General features: G+C 56.5%; 1 protein-coding gene across 1 annotated transcript; it reads left to right on the top strand.

Moving 5' to 3' along the window:
• Positions 1–13,336: 13,336 nt before the first annotated feature.
• On the top strand, positions 13,337–23,267 carry ANXA9 (annexin A9). The gene is made up of 12 exons (XM_034756297.1): positions 13,337–13,435; positions 14,242–14,338; positions 14,430–14,524; positions 15,411–15,524; positions 16,328–16,418; positions 17,241–17,320; positions 17,728–17,787; positions 18,276–18,369; positions 19,299–19,394; positions 20,743–20,801; positions 21,117–21,239; positions 21,611–23,267. Exons 1-12 carry the CDS (start codon positions 13,361–13,363, stop codon positions 21,671–21,673), a joined length of 1,047 nt encoding a protein of 348 aa, XP_034612188.1. The 5' UTR covers positions 13,337–13,360; the 3' UTR covers positions 21,674–23,267.

Here is a 23,267-nt window from a genome sequence, read left to right as displayed (position 1 = left end):
GGGACAGAACCCAGGACTCCTGATACCCAGACCCCTGTTCTAACCACTAGACCCTGCTTTCCTTGGCTGTCTCTTGAAGTGGCTATGCAAAGAGCTCGGCACTTCCCCGCTCCCATCCCTGTCTGCGTTGGCGTAACCTCTTGCAGGGGTGGGGAACAGGGAGTGGGGCAGGACAAGCAGGACTTAGGGCCCCTGATCTCAGGGTGCTGTTGCAATAAAACAGAAGCCCAGCATGCCTGGGCTTGTAGTCATTGCCAGGCCACTGACGTCTAGAGAAGCACCCCGCTAAACAGCACCCCCGAGATCGCAAACTCCATCTGGCTCCTTCCACCACCCCTGGGCACAATGCCATTGCAGCTGGCAATTCAGTGGGTCCAGAGGACACCCGCCGCTCACTCCCCCCAGCTGGCAGGGAGCGGGAGGGCCGAGTTGCCAGGATCAGGGGATGTGACTCAGAGACACGCAGGGAGCAGGTTGAGTAAGCGGGGCCAATGTTTTGCGCAGTCACTTCTCTGGCCTGAATCACATTCCACTGAGCGTTTCCTCTGCGCGGCCTCAGCAGAGGTTGCGACATTCTTCCCCTCTCTCCCCTCGCCCTCCCATGGCCCCGATCCTGCAATGAACTCAGCGTGGGCGGAGCCTTTGCCCCATTTCGGCAGCTGTTCTGCTGCCAGTGAAGTCACTGGGCAAACTTCCCAGGGTGGTCAAATGAGAGCGGGGTCAGGTCGCCCGCTGAGTCTCCCAGGGCCTGATTCAGGAAATGATCCCTATGCAGGCCAGCGCTCGCACGCCCGTGGGACGTACGCACATGCTCCAAGTTAGACACGGAAAATCAGAAAAATGTCTGGCTGGAAAGGCCCTCCAGGGGTCATCTGGTCCAGCCCCCTGTGCTGAGGCCGGGCCAAGTAAACCTAGGGCATCCCTGATGGGTGTTTGTCCAACCTGTTCTTAAACACCTCCTGTGACGGGGATTCCCTTGGGAGCCTGTTCCAATGCTAAACGATCTTTACAGTTGGACTGTTTCCCCTAATCTCTAACCCAGGGGTAGGCAACCTCTGGCACGCGTGCCGAAGGCGGCACACGAGCTGATTTTCACTGGCACTCACACTGCCCGGGTCCTGGCCACCGGTCCGGGGGGCTCTGTATTTTAATTTAATTTTAAATGAAGCTTCTTAAACATTTTAAAAACCTTATTTACTTTACATACAACAATAGTTCAGTTATATATTATAGACTTATAGAAAGAGACCTTCTACAAACATTAAAATGTATGACTGGCCCGCGAAACCTTACATTAGGGTGAATAAATGAAGACTCGGCACACCACTTCTGAAAGGTTGCCGACTCCTGCTCTAACCTAAATCTCCCTTGCTGCAGATTAAGCTTGTTACGTCTTGTCCCACCTCCAGTGGACACAGAGAAGAGTTCATGAGCCCAGGGCCGACCCTAGGGGGGTGCGGGGCCTGGGACAATCCCGCCCCCTTTGCCCCAGGGCCTGCCCCCTCCACCCCAGGCCCCGCCCCCACTCCAACCTTCCCCCAAGTCCCTGCCCCGCCCCTGCGCCACTCCTGCCCCTCCTCTTTCCAGCTTCCGCCTCCTTCCCCCAAGTGACGCCGGAAGCCAGCCGGGCAGGCTGGGTCACTGCTGCCGGTGCCAGGCCCCTCACTAATCCCCCTGGACCAGTCTGGCCCCTGCACCCTAACCCCCAAGAGCGCCGCCAGCTTTTCTGCCGCCCTAGGCAGCAGAAGGTCCCGCCCCGAAATGCCGCCCCCCACAGAGGCAGCAGAAGGTCCCGCCGCCGAAATACCGCCGCAGTTGCCGCCCCCCAAATTCTGCCTAGGTCACCTAATGGGTTGTGCCGGCCCTGCTAACCCCACCTAGGGTGATTAGACAGCAAGTGTGAAAAATCGGGACGGGGGTGGGGGGTAATAGGAGACTATATAAGAAAAAGACCCAAAAATCGGGACTGTCCCTATAAAATCGGGACATCTGGTCACCCTAACCCCTCCCCCACTAGTCCGGCCTAGTGCCCCCTGCATGACACACACACAGAGCTGTCCCTAGGGTACGGCGATTTGGCCGTGGGGTCCCCCAAAGCGCGGGGACCAGGGCGGCTGCCCCGATTCGCCGTACCCTAGGGACGGTTCTGGATGATCCCCATCCTCTTTATAACAGCCCTTAACATATTTGGAGACTATCAGGTCACCCCTCAGTCTTCTTCTCTCTAGACTAAACATGTCCAGTTCTATGAACCTCTCCCTAAATGCTGCCCCGGATAGGAACGCTGGTTAAAATAGTTGAGCGATTCCAGAGCGTCAGCCTCAAGGAAAGCCAGTGGGATCTGGGCTCCTAAATTACTTAAGAACGTTTGAAAATTTGAGCCCCTTCCCTGCATGTCTGTTCCAGAGCATCTGTCTGCAAACGCCTCCCGCCCTCCTTTGCAGGCTGCTGGCGTGCAAACAAATTCGTAAGCAAGTGAAATCATGAAGAGATTAGATCAAAACAAGACAGCAAGCACAATAAACAATACAACCATGATTGCACCATTAATTATGAGTAACAATTAATTAACAATCAGCATTAACACACGCCTTGATAACATTTTATCCCAGGCTCCACACTGCCCATTTTTTGGACTGTATTCTCCAAAAGGCCCAAAGAATACAAAATGTGTTGTGGCAAACAGGCTTGTGTGTATGCGATTTATAATAATAATTGTATAATTATATTATATATTGAAATGATTATTAGCTAGCTCTTATCCAGCACTTTTCATTCCTAGATCTCAGAGTGCCTTAGAAAGGAGGTAGGTATCATTATCCCCATTATACAGCTGGGGAAACTGAGGCACGGAGCAGGGAAGTGACTTGCCCAAGGTCACCAGTGGCAGAGCGGGGAATAGAACTCACAATAAAGTAAAATTAAATTAAATGTATTTATTTATTTGACACTTGGACTTCCATCTACCTTAGAATTTGGTGCCACTCTGGGCCCTGCCCATCTGACTCCAGCTGTGTGATCGGGACGTGAGTCTTTCGCAAAAACTCATCCGGTTTGGCTCATCTCCCCGAATGAAAGCCAAGAGCTGGGTAGGGCTTTACAGTCCGAGGTTTTAGCTTTGTTGTCATTAGGCCTGGAGGGCCCACAAGCCTTGAAAAGCCCAGCTGGGGAGAACTAATTTCCCAGACCTACAGGACTGCTGAGTCACCGCCCAGCAAATGTTTGTAATACAAACATCTCTGTGTTTACTCTGCTGCCATCTGCTGCGCCTTGGCAATATGAAGCAGAAAGGGGATCGCGTTATTATTCTTATTGATAATAAAAATAATAATTAGGGGCAGGAGCAGTGATCGGCTTCGCATTCCTGGAAAAAATTGCATCCTCACAGCTGAGGATTATGTACTGAGTGCCTCCCACAACACAACCCCCTCTTCTCCAAATCAGGTAGAGAAGGGTGGTTTGTTAATAGGGTGATTAAAAGCTAATGAACGCACAGCCTTGGAAAGTGAAAAGCCGTGTAAGTGCTGAGAAACGTTAAGGCTAAAGCAATGGGGATCATAGCCTGCTGGGAAATGGAGTTTAAATAATGACCAATTACATTCATAATATTGTAATGGACTGCAGAGTGTGTGAGAGATATAGAAGGAGAGTAAGAGAGTGGCCCTCTACTGGATGGAATTGAAACAACTCCATTGTGTGTCATATGTCCTATACATAAATGGTGATTCTCCTTTAGCTCAAGTGGTAGGGGCATGGCTTGGTCTCTGGGAGAAGGATCCATGGGCAATTCCCCCTCTTGCTACAAAGTTCCCAGGGGCTAGTCCTGCAACAGCTCCTACATGGACAGATTTTCTTACCATAATAATAATGACACTTTGCATTTCTCTCGCACCTTCCATCGGAAAATCTCAAAGCATTTCACAGGCACTAATGAATTAGACCCCCTGTGTCTCTGTGAAGAGCTGTGATCCCTGTTTTGTAGATGGGGAAAATGAGGCCTAGACAGGGAAAGTGAATCTCTCCAGGTCGCGCAGCAAGTCAAGTAGCAGAGTCAACAACAAAACCCGCATACGTGACGAATAGAAATTAGAGAAAGGACTATCGAATACCAGGGGGGTGGGTTATGATTGCATGCAAGTCATGATGCAGGGTATCGGAAGAGCTGGGGAAGGAGGGGCAGAATAGCGGGGGACGGGAGGCCTGTAGGTCAGAATTAGGAGGCATCGGGAAAGCTGTTCTGGGCTAGCCCAGGGCTGTCAGGTTGGAATTGAGGGACATCAGCAGAGCGGGCGTCAGGGGAAGTCCAGAGCTAGGATAGCAGGGGGCTGCGGGTCGGGATTGAGGGGCATCGGCACAGCTGTGTGAAGGAAGTTTGCCCAATATCTGCCAGGACTATATTTTTCTCCGTACAGCCATGAACAGGCGTGGCGCAGCAAGGTAACCTGCCGAACAATTAGCAGTTCCCTCCTCTGACGAGCCTCTCTCCTTTGGCATTGCCCAGCTTCCCAGAACAGATTTATAATCAGATCAGATAATAAACACCTTGCGCTTTTCATCCCAGGATCTCCATGCTCTGGGCAAAGGGGAGGTCTGTACCACCATTTTACAGGGGGGAAACTGAGTCATGGAGCACAGAAATGACATGCCAGGGGGCCACACATCATTAGGATTAGAGCTCAGGCATCCTGCCTCCCTGTACCATGCTCTCACCTTTCGCTTATGAACCATGTGGCGCAGGGACAGTGTTTTTGTTCAGTCTGTACAGCCCCTAGCACTGTGGGGCTCCTGGGTTCAGTGACTGGGGCTCTTGGACGCTACCGTAATACACCTAATAAATAACAATGATAATAATAGCCCTCACTGCCGTTCAGACAAAGGTGGGACGGGCAGAGAACAATAGGGAAGCAATGCCAGGCCATCTGGGAGAAAGCAGAGAGAGGGAGGGGGCGTGAACAGGGGCGATGTTGAGAGAACTAGCCTATTTATTGCAGATCTATAGCATCAGGCAATAATAATCTACCCTCTAAAATTCGAGCGTGCAAGTGTCTAGCCAGGGTCTCTAAACTCCAGGGGACAGTGTGGCCTCGCATTGCACCAGGAAATTCAGTCAATAAAATCCAGCCAACCCAGGGTGTGGTATGGCAGCTTCCCTCCCTCCCCGGCTGGCTTTGCCCGGCAGATAGTCCCTCGCTCCTCCGGTACCAGGAACCTGTCCACGTCCACAGCCTGAGAGATCCTGCAGCAGTGTCTGTCTTCAAAGCTGCTTGGCCCCTGTCCAGCCCACAGAATCTCTGCATCAGAGGCAGTTTGACTAGCAAGAGCATCTGGCTCACTGGCTCCAGGGGTTTATTCTAACCTTGGGGATGGGGCCTGTATGCCGGAAGCGCCCACTGCTGCCGATGGGAGCTCTGGGTCTGCAAAGAGCACAGGGTGGGGCCCTGGCGCCCAGGCACTCCAGACCCCATTGCTGCATCGCAGTGGGATGCAATGACTGTTTTTTCACGCAACCTGCCGTTAGTCAGCGGAACTCACTGCCACATGATAGCATCAAGGCTAAGAGCTTAGAGGGATTCCAGAAAGGATCAGACATGGATGTGGGTAATGAAAACCTCCAGGGGGGAGGAGTGAAAGGTTCTGGAAAGGCTGTTAACCTCTCTCCTTAGGGCCATAAACTAAGCTCTAGCTTCTGGGATCAGCCGGGGACTTTCCCTGGGGGGCAGGTTATCCCAGCGCTGCAGGGTTCTTGCACCTTGCTCTGAAGCATCTGCTATTGGCCACTGTTGAAGACAGGATGTTGGGTAGATGGGTCCATTGGTCCAATCCAGGCTGGAGAGTCCTGTGTTTCCTAAAAAGCAACAAAGAATCCTGTGGCACCTTATAACCCCACACCGCCCACCTCCTCCACTGCTGGGATCCCTTCCCAACCTGTGCTGCCCGTGCCACCCCCGCATTAGCATCTCTGCACTAGCTCACGAGGCCCGGGAGCAACGTGCGAGAGGTAGGCAGGCTGGGAGCACGCCCCCCCCACACACGCAAGCTCACGCATAGACACACGCAGGCACACACACGCAGGGCCAGTTTTATGGGCAGCCGGGCTCGGGGGGCGCTGGGATCGGGGGGCACCAGGCTTAGGGGGCTGTTTTTGTTACTAGCAACAAAAGGGAAAATAGAACGTTTGAAGTAAAATATTTCTGGCATTCTGTCCGTAGTTTCATTTTTCACTAACCTCCTAGAAAGTTGTCAGCCCCGCTCTGTACATTTCAGTTATTCTTAAAAGGTTTCTAGAAGCTTTAGAGGAAACTAATTTTATATTATTTGCTTATATCCGGCATGAATAACTACAGATGTACAGATCCCAGGTTGCAAATGTATCAGCTTATACGACGGGGATAAATCACGCAGGCAAATGGTGCCTCAACGTTGTGACGTGGGTTACAAATGCAATAAAAAAGAAGGTATTCAAAAGTTTAACAAATGGGAGGGGGCATCGAAGACACTCCTTGCCTGGGGCGCCATGTGGTCTAGGGCCGGCCCTGCACGCACACCCACACACGCATGGACACACACACCAAGTCCCACGGGCACAGCAGTGCCCACCTGCCAGGACAGGTAGTGTCAGCCTTAGCCCTGCCCCCTGCACTTGCCTGACGCTCAGCCCAGCTGCAGTGTTGTTCCCCAGCTGGGCTGGGGGGCACGTGCCCGGCTTCCCGGCTACCATGGGTGCTAAGCGGGCAGCCAAGGCTTCCTGCCCCTTCCCTCTCCCCAGGGGGCAGGCTGGCTCACCCGGACCTGAGCAGCTGCAACACAGCCCTTCTCCAGGAGGGGAAAGCATTGCTCAGGAGAGCGGGGAGACAAGGCATGCGGGGGGCAGCGGTGGGGGGAAGGAGACAGGCGCAGAGGGGTGAGGAGGTGCAGGGGAGGGAAAGGGCTGAGGCTGGGGGGAATAAGTGGGGAGTCGGGCCAGGGAAGCGGGGGAGGCAGGGCTCTTTGTAGGGCTGCAGCAGGTGGGCTGGGGAGGGGGCTCTGCTCAGTTGTGGGGTGGGCTCGGGGATTGGGGGCAAAGAGGCTGGGAAGGGAGAGCGGATCCCAACAGAAGAGTTCAGAGGAGGCTTGACACCAGCAAATACCGTTTGGGACAAAAGAGCTGGGGGGCGGCTTCGGCTGGGGAGTCAGATGCCACGGGGATGGGCGGCACATCCAAGCCCTAGCGAGGCAGACAGGCATGTGTAGGGCTAAGATAAGATTCCTCACCCCGAATGCAGAGATGAACCCCACACACCCAAGATTTATCCCCTCTAACTTGGGGGGGGCTTCCGAGTTCCCCACCCCCGCCCCCACCCCCCCCCCCCCCCCGCCAACGAGAGCTTTGGGACCCAGCCCCAGACTTTGCTCTCTGCCCTCCAGCAGTGACTGCCCCGCAGCACTCCGGGCGTCAGAGCCCGGAGTCAGGTGCTGGCAGGCACGGAAACCTTTGCCGTGTTGTACACGCGGGGCTCTGGGCCCATCTGATCCGCCCTCATCAGTGGTTTTGTTACTTATTCCCCGTTCTCCTCCGAGGCAGGAATTGTTTGATCTTGTTCGACAAGGAAGGAAATTCTGCTCGGAATGCAGTCTGGCAGCAAGGGGGCTGAGTCACCCAGGGCCTCCGGGCTCCTTCCTGGGAGGTCGGAAAAATGGCCCAGGTTCCTACCTGCTTGAGATTATTCTGTTTTGGCTGCCACGCCACAGCACCTGATCTGTTTAACCCCAGGTGGGGAATAAAGAGAAGTGAATTCAGCCTGGGAGCTGGGGAAATACCATCCGCATCTAACAGGTGGGAAACTGAGGCACAGAACAGTTAAGGACCTCACCCAGGGAGTCTATGGCAGAAGAGGGAATCAAACCCCAGTCCCCTAGCCCAGGGTCATATCACAAGGCCATCAGCTCTCCCCAGCCTGTTTGATGACTGAGATGGTGGGCAGGGCCCGCTGGACCAAAAGGCCCCACCTTCCTCAGGTGTAGGTGGGGCCACAGGACCCAGATGATAACTGAGCATGGGGGACAAAAAATTAGCAGAGGGATGGGGGTACAGTAATAGGGTCAAAATGAGGGACCCAGAAGGGGACACCGAGCGGAGCACCTCAGACTGTGCCTGCTGCCCCAAAAGGGAGTCTGTGGACGCCACCCAGAGGAACTGTGCGTGGTCAGATGCCTGAAAGAAGCTACCAGTCACCGAGATCTCCCCCACCCCATCCAGCTTTTTCCTGCTGGCTTGATGGAGGCTGAAATCCCCTCTCTAGCCACAGAACAAGCACAGCATGGGGATGGCCGGGGCAAGCTTTCCCCATCCCACCTGGCTCGTTGCATGCAGGCCACCCAACGGCCCTAGAGCCGAGCGGCTCCATATCTCACTCCCCTGAGCTGGAAGTCGCTGGGCCTAGGAGGCTCGGAGTCAGACTGGCTGGCTCAGTGCACCCCTAGATGCAGCTCCAGACAGCTGAGAGACACCCCCGCGTTTTCAGCCCAGCACACGCAGGTGTGGGGGTTTATGCCACAAACGCACCGCTGGCCACCTAGACGGATCCAGCCGACGCCAGCTTTTGCTTGCTAAGAGGCAGCGGCAGCTGCTGCTGAACCGGTGCAGCTGCCGGATCCATGGGGGATGGAGGCACAGGGCTCTGAGTGTGTGGGGCTGAATTCCAATGGTCCCGTTGAACCCTAAAATCCAAGCTCTGTGCTGGCTCCTGCTGGCATTCTCTGGTGGCAGCTGGGTCTACTGCAGCTGCTCCAGCCCTACCAGACCTTCAGTGGCAGCAGGTGGTGTTTGCACCCCCCTGTATATCAGTGGCTTAACCCCCAATGATCCTACAATCCGCACTCCTCTGCCCAGTTTCCCCTCTTAACCTCCCAGAGACTCCCTTTCCATGCCGCGCACTGTGTATGTGGAGGGGTAGGTCGTTCTGCCTTGAGAACCTTCCCGGCCAAGAGGCCTTTTCCAGGATGGCAGGCTGGGAATCTAACTCCGCCCCCAAATCCCAGGCTCCGCCCACAGCTAGACGTGGCCCCTGAGCGACATAGTGACACCGATATAGGTCTGTAGTGTAGACCTGGCCTAAGTCCGAGATTTCAGGGGTACTTAGTTACCTAAATATCCTTGAGGAGCTGGGCCTGATTGATTTGCCCAAGGTCGTAGAGGCAGCGTGGGGGAGTTGAAAGCAGCTCTCGCTACGGGCAGGCTAGTACACTAACCCCTCCGCCACCCGTCTTCTCCACTGAATGATCCGCGCCGGTAGGCCTGGCCTCTTGCCAACCCCACTTGTTCCCCATCTCTGGCTTCCTGATGGGAACCCGTCCCCGGGTCATGCTGTAGCAAGTCAACTCACTGCCTCCCCACTAAGAAACCCAGAGTCGGTCACAACCGATCCAAAAAACCAGAGCCGCTCGCCCCAGTGCTCCCCCTGGGGCACGGCCCGTCTGGCATCCTCCAGCAGGAGTGAAGCTTGGCACGGTGCACAAGCCAAGCTGAGAACCATCTGACTCTCTGCTCCCACCCACCCCAGCTCTGGAGCGACACGCTGGACAGGTTTTTCTTTGCACTTCTCGCCAGCAGCTCCCTGCCCAATGCCTGCTCCCCCCGGGGAGGAGCATCCCTCCAGTGCCCGCTGCCCCAGTGGGTACTGGCTGGCAGTGGATGTCACGTCAAGCCGAGGACTGCGCAATACAATGCAGCCAGTGTCCTGAAAGATCCGGCTGCTGGGAGGATGGGCAGGCTGTATGTGTGGGTTGCCATGGCTGCTTCTGGGTGGGTTAGGGGGTGGAGGGTTCTTTCTATGCCCCCCCTCGTCCCCACACCTGCACAGAAGGGTGTTTGTTCGGGGGTGGGGTGGGGGTGGGACAGATGATACACACCCACCAGTTGTGTGGACCTCAACCAATCAGATTACTTTAGTCCTGCCCCCACCCTGCACCAGCCGAGCACACACACTGGTCGGGTCATAGCGTGCACTGATCCGGACTCTGTCTAGCGCGGCTCAGGGTAAGTGCAGCCTCGTCAGGTCTATCTCCGTCACTGGGAATCCAGCTGGGCTGCAAACGAGGAGCGTTATCTACCGGAGGGAGGGTGATCTAATGGGTACAACACAGGAAGTCAGGACCCCTGGGTTCCTTTCCTGGGTTTAGGAGGGGAGTGACGTCTAGTGGTTAGAGCGGGGGGTGGAAGTCAGGATGCCTGGGTTCCCTTCCCAGCTCTGGAAGGAGAATGCGTTCCAATGGTGAGGGCAGGGAACTGGGAGTCAGGACTCCTGCGAGCGAGTCTCAGCTCCGCCACTGACTCCCTCCATGGCCTTGGCCCACTCACTTTCTCCCTCTGCGCCTCAGTTCCCTCATCTGTGGAATGAGGATGATGCTAATTAACAGGGGTGGATCCGCAGCTGATGATCAAGAGCGTGTCCAGTACCTAGATCCCAATGGGGATTAGCTGGACAGACGCAGACATCTACCGGCTTCCCACAGGGTGGATTCATTAATTCATAATCATTCTTAGCATTTCCACAGGGAGCTTAACCTCAATTAGTGCTTGAGAAGCAGGGGGGAGATGGAGCCCCACTAACTGGCCAATCTGCCTTACACTTTAGGGGGACTCCTGCTTTTGACGGCTGCCACCCCCAGGGCTTCACACCAGTAAGGGATCCCCGTGTCCCAATGGGGCTGCAGGGAAGAGGGAGAGGGGTACAGAGTGGGGCAGGGGCACTGGGCACGGAGAAGAAGGAGCGCGTGCAGTCCCCCAATGCCGCGATCCCCAGAGCAACGCTCCCCCGGGCGTGCTGTGAAAGACTCTCTCCCGTGCAAGGCTCCCCAGCGTACACCCCCCCCATCCCCTGCACCAGACTCCCCGCAGACCAGATTAGAATCTCAGCTCCCCGCTCGCAATAGACTAAACAAGTTAGTTCTGCCTGGCGGCTCGCTGGGTCGCAGTCACAAGCAAGCGCAGCCGGGAGATGGAGGAGGGAGCCAGAGAAGGAGGCCATCTCCGGGCTGGTGGCAAAGGCTCCAACTCCGCGCTAAAGGCCAGGCTGGGAGAGGCAACCTGCAAAGAGCTCGGGGCAGCTCAAACTGTCTTTCCTCCCAAGATGTTTGAGTTAAAAAGCAACCCGGAGCCTCGAAACAGTCCGAATAAAAGCCCTCGTGGCTCTCAGTTCCCCTTGGCGCCTGTCCAAGGCATGTGTCACGGACTGCGCCCTCCCATCCCCCAGCCGGGTGCGGTTTGAGAAAGAGAGGCTGGCGAGGGGGCCTGGAAAGCAAGAGGTTTGGGGCTGGCTGGTGCTGAGGGAGGCCAGCCCTAGAGGAGGCCGTTGTGGAAAGGCTCTGGCTGCACTGAAGAGCTGGTTGGATCTCTAGACAAAGCGGTCTCGCCACACTCCAGTCACGTGGCCTGGATTGCTAGCACGGGCCTCGTTTATTTCGCCCCTTTGGAGGTTGCTTTTAAAGCCTCATCCGCAATGAACAAATTCCCTTCAAACGCCACGATCCCCGTCTGCCTGATTGACAGCTGGGCTGACACGCCAGGGCCCTCCGCCGTCCAAAGCAGGAGCTGTGACGAATTGGGCAAAAGCGCCAACACTCAACACCCAGCACAGAGAGGGACGAGAGCGCACACCCATCGGTTACGTTGGCAAAACTGGATCCACGCCCTTTAGCTCAGGGAAAACCTCACCGCAGGGAAGTGTGTGTCAGCGGCAGATGTGCAGGCCAGGTCCCCAGCTGTTGTCCATGAGCAGTGCTATGTTGAAATCAATGGAGCGCCGGCCAATGACCGAAGCTGTAGGATCCTGAACATTGGTGTGCTGGGTGCTGCCCAGACACAGAGTAACCGAGATCAGGGCCCCATCAGGGCCGGCTCTGGCTTTTTCACAGCCCCAAGGAAAAAAAAAACACCAAAAAATACTCACAACCAGGGTGCAGGGAGGCCGGAGCAGCGAACCAAACAAAAAAAACAGGGTGCAAACTTTCGGTGCCACTTACTTGGCGGCTCGCGGCTGCCTCCCCCGGCTGCGCTGGCGAGCCTCTGGGCGGGCAGCGACTGCACTCTGGCTAGCGGGACTCCCTGCGCTGCAGACATGCCCCGGGCAGTGGAGTGCGCGCCCCGGCTAGCAGCGGGGAGAGAGAAAAGGGGGGCGGCCAGGGCTTCCTTCAGCCGAGGCACTCGCCACTCAGCCCCTCCCGCCGCGCCGCCTGCCGGGAGGGCTCCGGGCCTCTCCCGCCTGCAAGTGAATTGAAAGTCGTCGGTCGGCGGGGAGGGAAGGACGCGGGCTGCCCTGCCGGGCTTGCTGCAGACCTGGCACCGGCTGGGGCAGACGGAGCGCGCAGCCCGCTCCCAGCAGGGCGCTCCCCTCCTCCGTGGCGCGCTGAAAGTCGTCGGCGAAACAAAAGAAAAACAAACAAAAACCACCAGGGCGCAGGGCGGCCGGAGCAGCGAACCAAAACCAAAAATAAACAAAAAAAAAAAAGAAAAGGGCGGCCGTGCCACCCTAGGATTGGGCGGAATGCCGCCCCTCAGAATCTGCCGTCCCAAGCACGAGCTTGCTCGGCTGGTGCCTGGAGCCGGCCCTGGGCCCCATCATGCCGGGCACTGCCCCGACACACCTGAGAGACAGTCCCTGCAGGGTGCACAGAGGTTTTGGGGAGCCTGAGACAAAATCTGAAAGAGAGGCTCCCCACCCTTCCAAAAATATTATCCCTGCGGGGAGGGGTCTGCCCTGCACTCGCCCAGCAGCGGTGGCTACTGTCCCACAGGGCTGGCTCCCCACTCTGGGCATTGCAACCTAGTGCATGGGGTTGCAGCACCACTCCGGTTAGGGGGCCCTCTCAAATGGGAGGCCCAGGGCACAGCACACCTGCCGAGAGTCTTACAGCAGATAGCGGAATAGAACCCAGGTGTCCTGTCTCCCACGTGGCTCTCTGGTCAGTGCCTTTATCCACTGGGGTGCACTTAATCCCCTCCAGGGCAGCGCTGGGGGACACACCCCATGAGCAGGGGCACTAGGCAGGGCAAGCCCGCTCTGCCACTGCCCAAGCTGGGTAGATAAGGTGGCCTCCAGGGCTCCCAATCCGTCCCCTTTGACTTCGCACGTGCCCCGCAGTTCTCCGTCCTCTGTCCCTGAGGGCCGGCAAAGGAGCAGGGCGCTGGCAGGAGGCCTGGACCGGGGCAGGGAACTAGCCCTCCTACCCCAATTGGATCAGGCTTGAGGAAATCAGGCCTATGACCGGGCCTGTTGAAGGCGGCTGTTTTGGGATGCCGGGGGGACAGTTAAGTCTCCCCATGGGGGGCCTCACCCCCTCCCCTCTCTGCCTTTCAGGGCCGCCTGCTGGCAAAGACGACGCGATGCTCCTGGGGGACATGATGGACAGACGTTCCCTCGCCCACGAGATTCTCAGCCAGTTGCCCCTGGCCCAGCAGGTGAGTGGTGCCACGGAGCGTGGGAGGAGGGGGGCACCATGGGCATCCCTGCCCTGGGCATCGTGGGGCATGGGTGGAAGGGTGTTTTGGTGGGTCTCTGTAGGCATCATGGGTATTTTAAGGATGGTCTTGGGCACCATGGTGAGTGTTTCACCCTAGCAAGTGGGGGGTGGCGATTTGGGGATCACCGTGGGCACTCTGAGGGGGTGATTTGGGGGCACTCGCAACACCACAGTTGATGATTTGGGTTTCCATTGGGTTAACCCCAGTGATAGCTAGCAGCATGGAGTCCCACAGGCATGCCCCACTAATATCAAATAGCAGGGAGTCCCACAGGTTACCCTCCATAATGGCAGAAGTCCCACAAGTTAATCCTAGTAATACCCAATGACAGTGAGTTCCACAGGTTAAATCGTTTCCAGTAGCAGTGAATTCCATGAGTTAACTCTCATAATAATATCTAGTGGCAGGGAGTCCCACAGGCTATCCTCAGTAATATCCCACTGCAGTGAGTCCCACAGATTAACCCCAGTACTATCCAATGGCAGTGGGTCCCACAGGTTAAACTGAGTAATATCCAGTCGCAGGGAGTCTCATGAATTAACTTCAATAATAACCTGGGGTAGAGAGGCCCCACAAGCTAATCATGTTAATATCTAGCAGCAGTGAATCCCCTGGGTTAACCCCACCAATATCCCGTGACAGGGAGTCCCACAGGCTCACCTCAACAATATCACACAGCAGCAAGTTCCATATATGAGTTTCAATAACAACTACCCGCTTAACCGTCTCTACTCTTACCATAGACAGCAGCCTGGGGGACGCTGGGCACCATCAAACCCTACCTGGGCTTCGACGCGGAGAGCGACGTACAGCACCTCGTAAAGGCCATCGCAGGCAATGGTAACGCGATCCCACCGTGGAGGGGTGCGGGGAGGGCATCCCGGCAGCCAGCTGAATATTCACGCCCAGTTTTCCTGCCCCCTTGCTACAGGCGCTGACCATGGGGCCATCCTGGATGTGCTGACCAATCGGACCAGCGCCCAGAGGCAGCAGATCACCAAGGTGTTCCAGGCCCTCACCAAGCAGGTGACGGGAAGGGCCCCGGGGGGCGCTGGGCTGGGCTCTCAGCAGCAGTGATGGTGTCCGCTTGGGGCCGGTCTCAGGCACTGGAGTCTGTCTGCCCTGCGGAGACATGCCCTAGTGCACAAGGTGGGGCCATGTGCCGGGCATTTGGCAATGCACCAGCCGTGCGGAAGACACAGCAGCCGCTCAGCGGGCTCTTTTCTGTGTCCCCATGCTCCTTTGGGTTCAACCCCCACCCCGTCATATTAATAACCCAACACATCCTGGTTGCTTCTACGCTGCACAACGGGCCACTGCGATCCTCACTGCAACTGCTCTGATCCTCCTATAGCCATAGCCCAGGCCCCAGCACTTGCGCCAACGGAGAATCTTCATTAGCTGTGGGCAGTATAGGGCTTATGACACATTACCAAATCGCTCCACTAGAGGGCAGCGGTGCACCCGGAGACACTGGCCACCTCAATGCAACCCTTTTCCTTTCTCTAGAGGCTTCCATCTGAAACTCTGTGCAAGTAATATTTATTAACCCGTGTAGCTCCCCTGTATGGGAGCCCTTACTCTCTTCACTTAACAAATGGGGAAACTGAGGCTGTGCTGAGGTTACCCAGCGAGTTAGTGGCAGAACCGTGAAGACAGCCCAGGAATCCTGACCTACTGTCTCTTGCTCTACCCACTGGACCACACACCCTCCCAGAACCCAGGAGTCCTGGCTAGTTTCATGCTCCAACTGCTAGACCAGCCCACTTGGGGTGACCATTCGCAGGGCCCTGAGGAAGGGAGCAGCCGGGGGTCCCCCAAATGCATGAAGCCTCCTGTCTCAGGGGAGTTGGGGCCTGGAGCTAGGCCACTGCTTGGCCTCAGTTCTGACCCTTCCGGGGCTCTCTTCCAGGACCTGCTGAAATCCATGGAAGCGGCTCTGTCTGGGAACCTGGAGCGGGTCATCGTGGGGCTGCTGAAGCCGCCGGCTCAGTACGACGCTCACGAGCTGAGGGCGGCCATGCAGGTACGGCCTGGGGACGCCGCTCCCCCTTGGGAGGCCGGTGGGGTGCACGTGGCCCTGCTCCCGACTCTGTGCCTGGTTGCGTCCAGCAGCGAGGGGCCCGCCAGAGAGATTATAAACACAGGTGGAAAATACCCAGAGGAGATTCGACAAATTCATCCGGTCAGTGGGAGGGGTCCGAGGAGCAGGAAGAGTTGGGGAGGGGGCAGTGAGTGAGGGGCTTGCAAAGGGGATATAGCAGCAGAAAAGCTCCAGGGGGTTTTGGACTGGCCAAGTCAAGGTGCTGGGATGTGATATTATCATATATGATGTGTAGAGACCCCATGGCGCAGGGCGCTGCATAGACCCAAAGGGAGACAGTCCCTGCCCCAAGCAGCTCACAGTCAGAGCAGACCAGACGAAGAGTTGGAGGGGAAACTGAGGCACTGCGAGCGGCGAGGACTTGCTCAAGCTCACCCAGCTGGTCCGTGGGCATAGAACCCAGGTATCCTGCCGCTCGGGGGTGACACTTTGGAGGGAGGTCCGAGAACAGCAGCACAGACAAGGAGGGTGGCAGGAGCTGTACGGAGAGGTTAGAAGGGGGACGTGATAACAGGCAGCAAATGCCGTCCCCGTCCCAAGGGCTAGCTTGCCACAAAGCAGCGTCACTGCCCACAGGGCCGCCCATCCCTGCTCCTGGCTTAGTGCTTCCCCTTCGGGCTGGCTCTATCCGCCCCCTATTCCAGTGCAGCCAGCAGCGAGCTCGTCCTCATCCCTTAGCCGTGCCAGCCACTCCTGTACCCGCTCTGTGCCCTTTGCTTTCACAGGGCATAGGCACAGACGAAGATGCTTTGACTGAAATTCTCTCCACTCGATCCAACCAGCAGCTCAGAGAAAGCCTGGCCTTTTACCAGCAAGGTAAAAGTGGGGGCGGGGAAGGCCCGGGGCTGTGAGGGGAGACCCAGGTTAGCGCTGTCTGAGCTCGGGAGGAAGGGCCCTGTTACTCTGAGGACATTTGGAACCGTGTGTCTCTAGAGCCGGCTGGGATTCTTTTTCGTGGGAAATTTCAATGAAAATGGCAGGGGGGGGAAGGGAGGGAAATCATTTTGTCATCTATCAGCCAGGCTCCCTGCTTGGACTACATCTCCCATGATGGAACATGCTCTCCCCTTTTGGTGGGAGAGGTGGTGCATCATGGGAATCACTGACCATGATGCATCATGGGAATCACTGACCATGATGCATCATGGGAAATGTAGTCCAGCCAGGGAGCCTAGCCCAAGAGAGGAACATGGGGAGCATGAGGCACCTGGACTACAATTCCCGTGAGGCACTGCAATAGCATTTCCTAATTGAAAGAGTTCAATTTTGGGGCATTCTGCTTTTCAATGAAAAATGAAACTTTTCTGTGGGGGAGCAGATACGTCTTGTGATTATTATTTTTTTAGTCAAACCCCCAATTTTCTGTCAAAAAACAGTTTCAGTGAAAAATTTTGGACCAGTCCTATGTGGTCGCACATTAAGGTAGCTTTCTGTCCCGCCACCCCAACGCTAGAGTATATATACAGGCTTCTGTGGCCAGCCTACCAGGGGTGCTCCTTTCACTCAAGCAGAAGAGGTTGCTACAAACCAGAGGTCTCTTAGTTTGATCCCTGCATATATTCTAGCTGGCGGCGGTGTTACCCATGCAAGCCACTGAGCTGAATTCCCCTTTAACCAGGGTGGTTTCTCTGTCTCCAGATTTTAAAGCAGACCCTGAAAAGGACATAGCCTCGGAAACCAGCGGTTGGTTCAAGGAAATTCTCCTGGCGCTAGCAAAGGTAAAACTTTGCCTAGTTCCTTTTCTGCATGACCTGAATGGGCACGTACACTGGGGACCACTGATCAGTCACAGGAACCAGCAGAGCAAGGGTGTGTGTGTGTGGGGGGCGAGCCTTCACCCATCTACTTTATCACCTCCAACACTCCCTTCCCTCAGCATCTGTGGGCATCATGGTACATACAGCTACTGGCAAACAGACAAGCTTCCACCCAACTTGAGACCCAACTTTGTTTCTGTTATTTACCAGACAGCCACTCTCTGCCTCCTCCACCCAGCCCACCCAAGGGTCCTCTAGTGGCTGAATACTGTAACTGCGAGCGGACATACCGTTAGGCAGGTTGTGGGGCGAGGGACGCCAGCTCTGACCATGTCACAAATCCGTCTCTCTGGCCTTCTACCCTGCAGGGGAAGCGCGAGCACTACACCGGGATCATCGACTATGCCCTGATACAGCAGGATGCCCAGGTGAGCCTGGGGATGTGCCCGAGCTGGGGACGTGAGTTGTTGAAATCCTACTGCTGGACTGATTCCCTGCCTCACGGGGTCCCCATGGATCCCGCTCTGTTACCCTAGAGAGCTGCCTTGGGGAGGGGTTGCTTTTAGACCAAAGGAGGCCAAGGAACCCTCCAGTGGCAGCAGTCAGTACTGCACCTTGCTGTACACCAGCCATATGCCGCCGGTGTGACACTGCTGTCCCTGCCCGTTGCACCTGTTCGTCCCTGTGTTGCTGGATCACATGCCCCCTGCGTGCCTCAGGTCTGAGCTTCCCCAGCGAAGCCAAGCTTTGCTCAGAGTGGCCTGGTTATGCCTCTGGAATAGGTGCCCCCGGTCCCATCTTGCTGCATCCCAGAACACAGTGGGGTTAATTCCAGGCTAATGGGGAAGCCCCCTGGGGGGAGGGAGCCACTTCTCGCAGCACCCGCAGCCCGTCACCGCTCTCCTCCTCCTTCCAGGCTCTTGCAGACCCAGGAGCCAGGAGCGAGGGGGCCGGTGAGAGGACGTGGATAAGCATCTTCACGCAGCGAAGCCCTGAGCATCTCAGCAGAGGCAAGGCCCGGACGCCCTGCTGCAGGGAGCCCCTGGCGTCGCACACAGCTGGGAGCTGGCACAGGGAGTCGGGGCCCTTCTCTCTCTGTGTCCGTGTGGCCCGACTCAGGGGTACCCCCGGAAATTGAATCATAGAATCATAGAACATCAGGGTTGGACCTCAGGAGGTCATCTAGTCCAACCCCCTGCTCAAAGCAGGACCAATCCCCAACTAAATCAATGGACTCCTGGAAGCAGGGTGTGGCTGGGCAGGGCCCTGGGGGGAAGCCCTACAGGAGCCAGCCCCATGGCAGCAGAGGAGAAGCGGCAGTGGCCACCTCACTGTCCACTCAGGTGTGGACCTGTGGCCCCCCTGGTCATGACAAGGATGCTGGTCGGGCCAAGTCTGAGTGAGCGGTGTCATGATCTGATGCATGGGGTCCGAGTGCTGCTTAGGTCTGACCCATAGTCAGTGAGGTGGCCAGCACTGTGCCTCCTTACCGCTGCCGTGGGTCCGGCTCCTGCACCATGTCTCCCCACTGGGGGGCTGCCCAGCCTCCATCAGCCCATGTCCCCTCTGCTCTGCCCTCAGGACTCGCTCAGCAACAGCCTGGAGACCTGCTACAAGCAAGGGAAGCTGCAGTGGGTACCTGCCCTGGGGGAGCCAGCCAGGACAGGGGTAGCAGGCACATACCATGTGAAAAATGTCTGGAGGCGTCCTGGCCCCAGGGTAGATGTGGTCATGCCGGCAGTGCAGTATTTTACCTGTGTTGCTCGTTTCGCTCGGCAGGGCGGGAGTAAGCCCTACCCGTAAGAGCGCAGTGTGGCTGGTATACGCAGTGTCTCCCTGCCCCAGGAGCACTTTGCTGATACAGAGTCCCGGGCCGGCTCCCTGGCAAAGCACACCGCGTGCAGGCCAGGACTAACTCTCCCCTTTCCAACTTCGGTAGTGTTCGGTCAGTACCGGAAATCCCACGGGCTGGAGGTGGAGGAGACCATCTGCAAGCGCTTCCGGGGAGATGGCCAGGTGGCCATGCTGGCCCTGGGTAAGCACTAAACCGGGCTGCGGCTGGGTCTGGGGCCCCTGAACCTGACAGCGCCATCAGCCTAGTGCGGTCCAGAGAGGCAGGATGGCCCAGGGGTTAGTGTGCCAGCTGGGGACTGGTGCTCTGCTAGAGACTCCCAGGGTGACCTTGGGCCAGTCGCTCTGTGCCTCAGTTTCCCATGGGAGACCATGGCATTTACCTGCCTCACAGCGGGTTGGGAGGATCGATCCGGGATGGCGGATGGCACTCAGGGATGGCGGCCGGAGAGGTAGAAGAGAACATTTAGTGGGAGTCGCTATTGCAGATTCCCTGTTTTCTGATGGTGTCACCCGCCGGGTGTGGGCCCCATTTATAAAGGGCTAATTCCTGGTGAATGAATGGGGTAGACATGGTACAGACATGAGTAGTGGGTGGTAGGCATGGCTATGTGGCCACCAGAAGAAGGGGGCATAGATGGTTATAAGGACCCTGTTTGAATCCATCTATAACACTCAATTGATTCACATAGGTTATACATTCTGTGGGATAGGGACTGGTTTTGTACAGCCCCTAGCGTAATGGGAGCCTGGGCCAAGCTACTCATTTATTTACTAACCTGTTATAAACAGACCCTGCAGTGCCAAACGTGAGAGCCAGGCTTTGGACTCCATTTGAGGCCCAGAAGAACACGAGCATGCGTGTGGCAGTGGGCACAAAAGGTTCTGGGCTCGATAGGTGACTCCGGGCGGGCGCTGAGCTGCCTGGCCTTGAGGGACAAGATGGGCGATCGCTGCCCCTGGGGCACCGGGACAAATGCCACCTGCTTGCTAAGGAGCACTGCCGTCCGCTGGCCCCTCCTTGTCAGCGCAGTTCCTAGCGGGCCAGAGCTCGCCTCGCAGACGCCAGCTGCAGCGTTGTCTCCAGCGAGCCCCCCCGGGCTGGCAGCCCCCTCTGAGTGGCTGAGCACTGAAGGGGTCATGGGGGAGGAAGCACGCTGGGAACGGGGCAGTGTGGCGCTGGCTCTGCCTCCTGCTGGCCCTGCACTTGGGGGAGACGCGGGGGGAGAACAGAGGACATCAGTACTAAACCCAGTCGTGGGTCTGTATCAGTTCTGTGGTCCCTTAGGACGTGACAGGTGACACCATGGTGCAAGGCAACAGCAGCGAACCCCGGGGCAGAGAATCCTACTCTAATAACCCCCCACCCCGTCATGTCAGCTATGGGAGAATCCCCAGGCGCTGTGTACAGTACAGGGCTTATGACACCCAGTGGAGCAGTTCTGATTCCACCCAGCAAAGGGCAATGGTGCCCCCTGCATGCCAGCCAGCCTGTGCCATGGTTTGAACCCTGAGCCCCTCTCTCATTTCAGCCTCGGTGTGCAGGAACACTCCGCGCTACTTCGCCGAGAAGCTGCACAACGCCATGAAGGTGAGTCGCCTTCAACCGCGCTGGTGCATCGGCAGCGTATGGGCCCAGCCTCCTTTTGGGGGAGCCCGGCAGTGATGTTCAGGCTGCAAGGGGTTCTCTGAATGCCACAAAGGTCAGGCAGGGTCTTTAGCCAGCGGGAGGGGGGCTGATGCTGTATTAGATCAGTCTGCTGGCCAGGGGCAGATACTGGGCTGTATGGACTAATGGGGATACAGTGACCCCTATCTCTGGAACTTGGGGCTCCACTTCCCATCTATTAGCGGCTGGAATTTCTCCATCTTCCAGCCTGAGCATGCACTTCCCCTCCCTCCACAGGGCCCCGGCACCAATGACAAAGTCCTGATCCGCATCCTGATCTCCCGCAGTGAAACCGACCTGCTGAGCATCCGCTCTGAGTTCAAGAAGCGCCATGGGAAGTCTCTGTACTCCTGTCTCCAGGTCAGCACGCTGCGCCCCCGGGGGCAGAGACAGACCCAACAACAGCATGCCCTAGAACCCGGGGGCATAGAGCCGTTAGACCAAGACCCCCGCCCCCCGTGGTCCTGACTCCCAGATTCCCTGCTCTACCCACTAGACCCCACTTCCCTCCCAGCACCAGGACTAGAACCCAGGAGGCTTGGCTCCCAGCCCCTTGCTGAGTGAGAGCAAGACCGGAGTCCTTGGAGTCAGGCCTAGAATCCGGGCCCTCTGCCACCAACTTTCCTGTTCTAACCACTAGACCGTGCTGCTTTCTTCCAGTGCTTGCTGTAAAGATTTAGGCTGGAGAGGAGGAGGAACTGTCTCATTGCTCTCTCCTTTCCTTGCTCCAGGTGGAGACGAGAGGCGATTACCAAGCAGCGCTGCTAGCCTTGTGCAGGGCGGAAGACCTGTAGGGCGGCTGCCAGCTTTGGAGAAACCCGCTCAGCCCATTGGCCTGCAGAAAACGGTGGGGAGCGGTGCGCCAGGGAGGGAGGGAAGCATGAGTCCGCCCCGTGGCATCGGGTTCATTCCTCTGCCGTTTTATCACGGAAACAGCCACGCGCCGCACTCAGCAGGGTGCATCTACGCTGCAGTTGGGGTATGGGATCGCATACCCGAGCCTTGAATAACAAGAGCAGGAATGGGTGGCTGCCCGGGCAAGCCCTGCCCTCCCAGGACCCTGGATACTTAATTGAATGGCCTCTGCCCATGCAGTGCTTCGATACGTGCGGGCATCACTGCTGCTGTTACTGGAGCGAGCTGGCTAGATCCCCTCTGCATGTTCTGCAGTCACACCTCCCCATGGCAGGGTAGACCATTTTTAAATCAAGGCTGGAGGTTTTGCTAAAAGCTCTACCCTAGGAATTGTTTTGGGGCACGGCTCTGGCCTGCACTATCCGGGAGGTGAGCTTAGATGAGCACAATGATCCCTTCTGGCCTTGGACTCTAGGAATACCAGGATCTGCAGCCAGGCTGGGGCTGAGAAATCAGCAGTGCTGCCAATTCTTGTGATGTTCTTGAAGTCCCAGCTCCAGGAGTCATGTGATTCTGGGGGAATGTCGGCTTGCATTTTCAAAACAGGCTTTGTCCACATGGGAAAGTTTTCCAGTATCACCTAAAAATGTGATTTTTTTTAAACGGATATAGTTATACTGGTATAACCTCCTCCATGGACACGCCTATCCTGGTGCAAGAGGGCCACTTAGCTATGTCACTTGGGAAGGGGTTTAAGTGAAATCCACCCCCCCCATCCTACTGAAATAAGAGGGGCCACACCCAGGGTTACCCCAGGATTTCTCTAATTACAATACCAAGCTCTGCTATTGCAGAACGCAAAGTGCTTTCTAACAGAGGGCAGTGTTCCCATCCCCATTTTACAGATGGGGCAACTGAGGCACAGAGCAGGCAGTGACTTGCCCAAAGTCACCCAGCAGGCCAGCGCTCCAGCTGCTAAAACACTGCTGTGTAGACACGCTCTCAATTTTTAGCCCTTGGGCTTGAGAATGTGACCCGAGGGAAACCCTCAAAGTTCAGAAACCGGGGCCTGGGGAACAGGGCGCCAGACTCCGCATTTATTATTTTTGAACAAGCTCATGATTTTTTAGCCAAGCTTGTGATCTTTGCAGGCCTGATACCTGGTGTTCGATCCCTTGACTTTGGCCACAGAGAGTCAGGAAAATTGAACCTCTCTCTGGCCTGGCCACTATTAAAATGTCTACCTTCATAACTGTCAATCAGGTGATTTTGTTTTAACCAGTCTAGTCAGCCCAATGGGTCAAATCATACCGTGTATACCAGGGTAAAAGCACCTTATACTGGTATGGCTGATTCCCCTTCTCATATAGGACTAGCTATGCTGGCATAATGCACCTCTCTCCTCATATAACTGCATCCCCACTAGGGCCAGGGCTACCCTATAGATCAGTGGCTTTCCAGACAACTGCACCCCTTTCAGGAGTCTGATTTGTCTTGTGTACCCCCAAGTTTCACCTCAGTTTTGCTTACAAA

This window comes from Trachemys scripta, chromosome 24 (assembly GCF_013100865.1).
Source record: "Trachemys scripta elegans isolate TJP31775 chromosome 24, CAS_Tse_1.0, whole genome shotgun sequence".
NCBI classification, from domain to species: Eukaryota; Metazoa; Chordata; order Testudines; family Emydidae; genus Trachemys; species Trachemys scripta.
The sequence above is the reverse complement of the archived record's forward strand: the minus strand, read 5'-3'. Positions and strand labels throughout refer to the sequence as shown.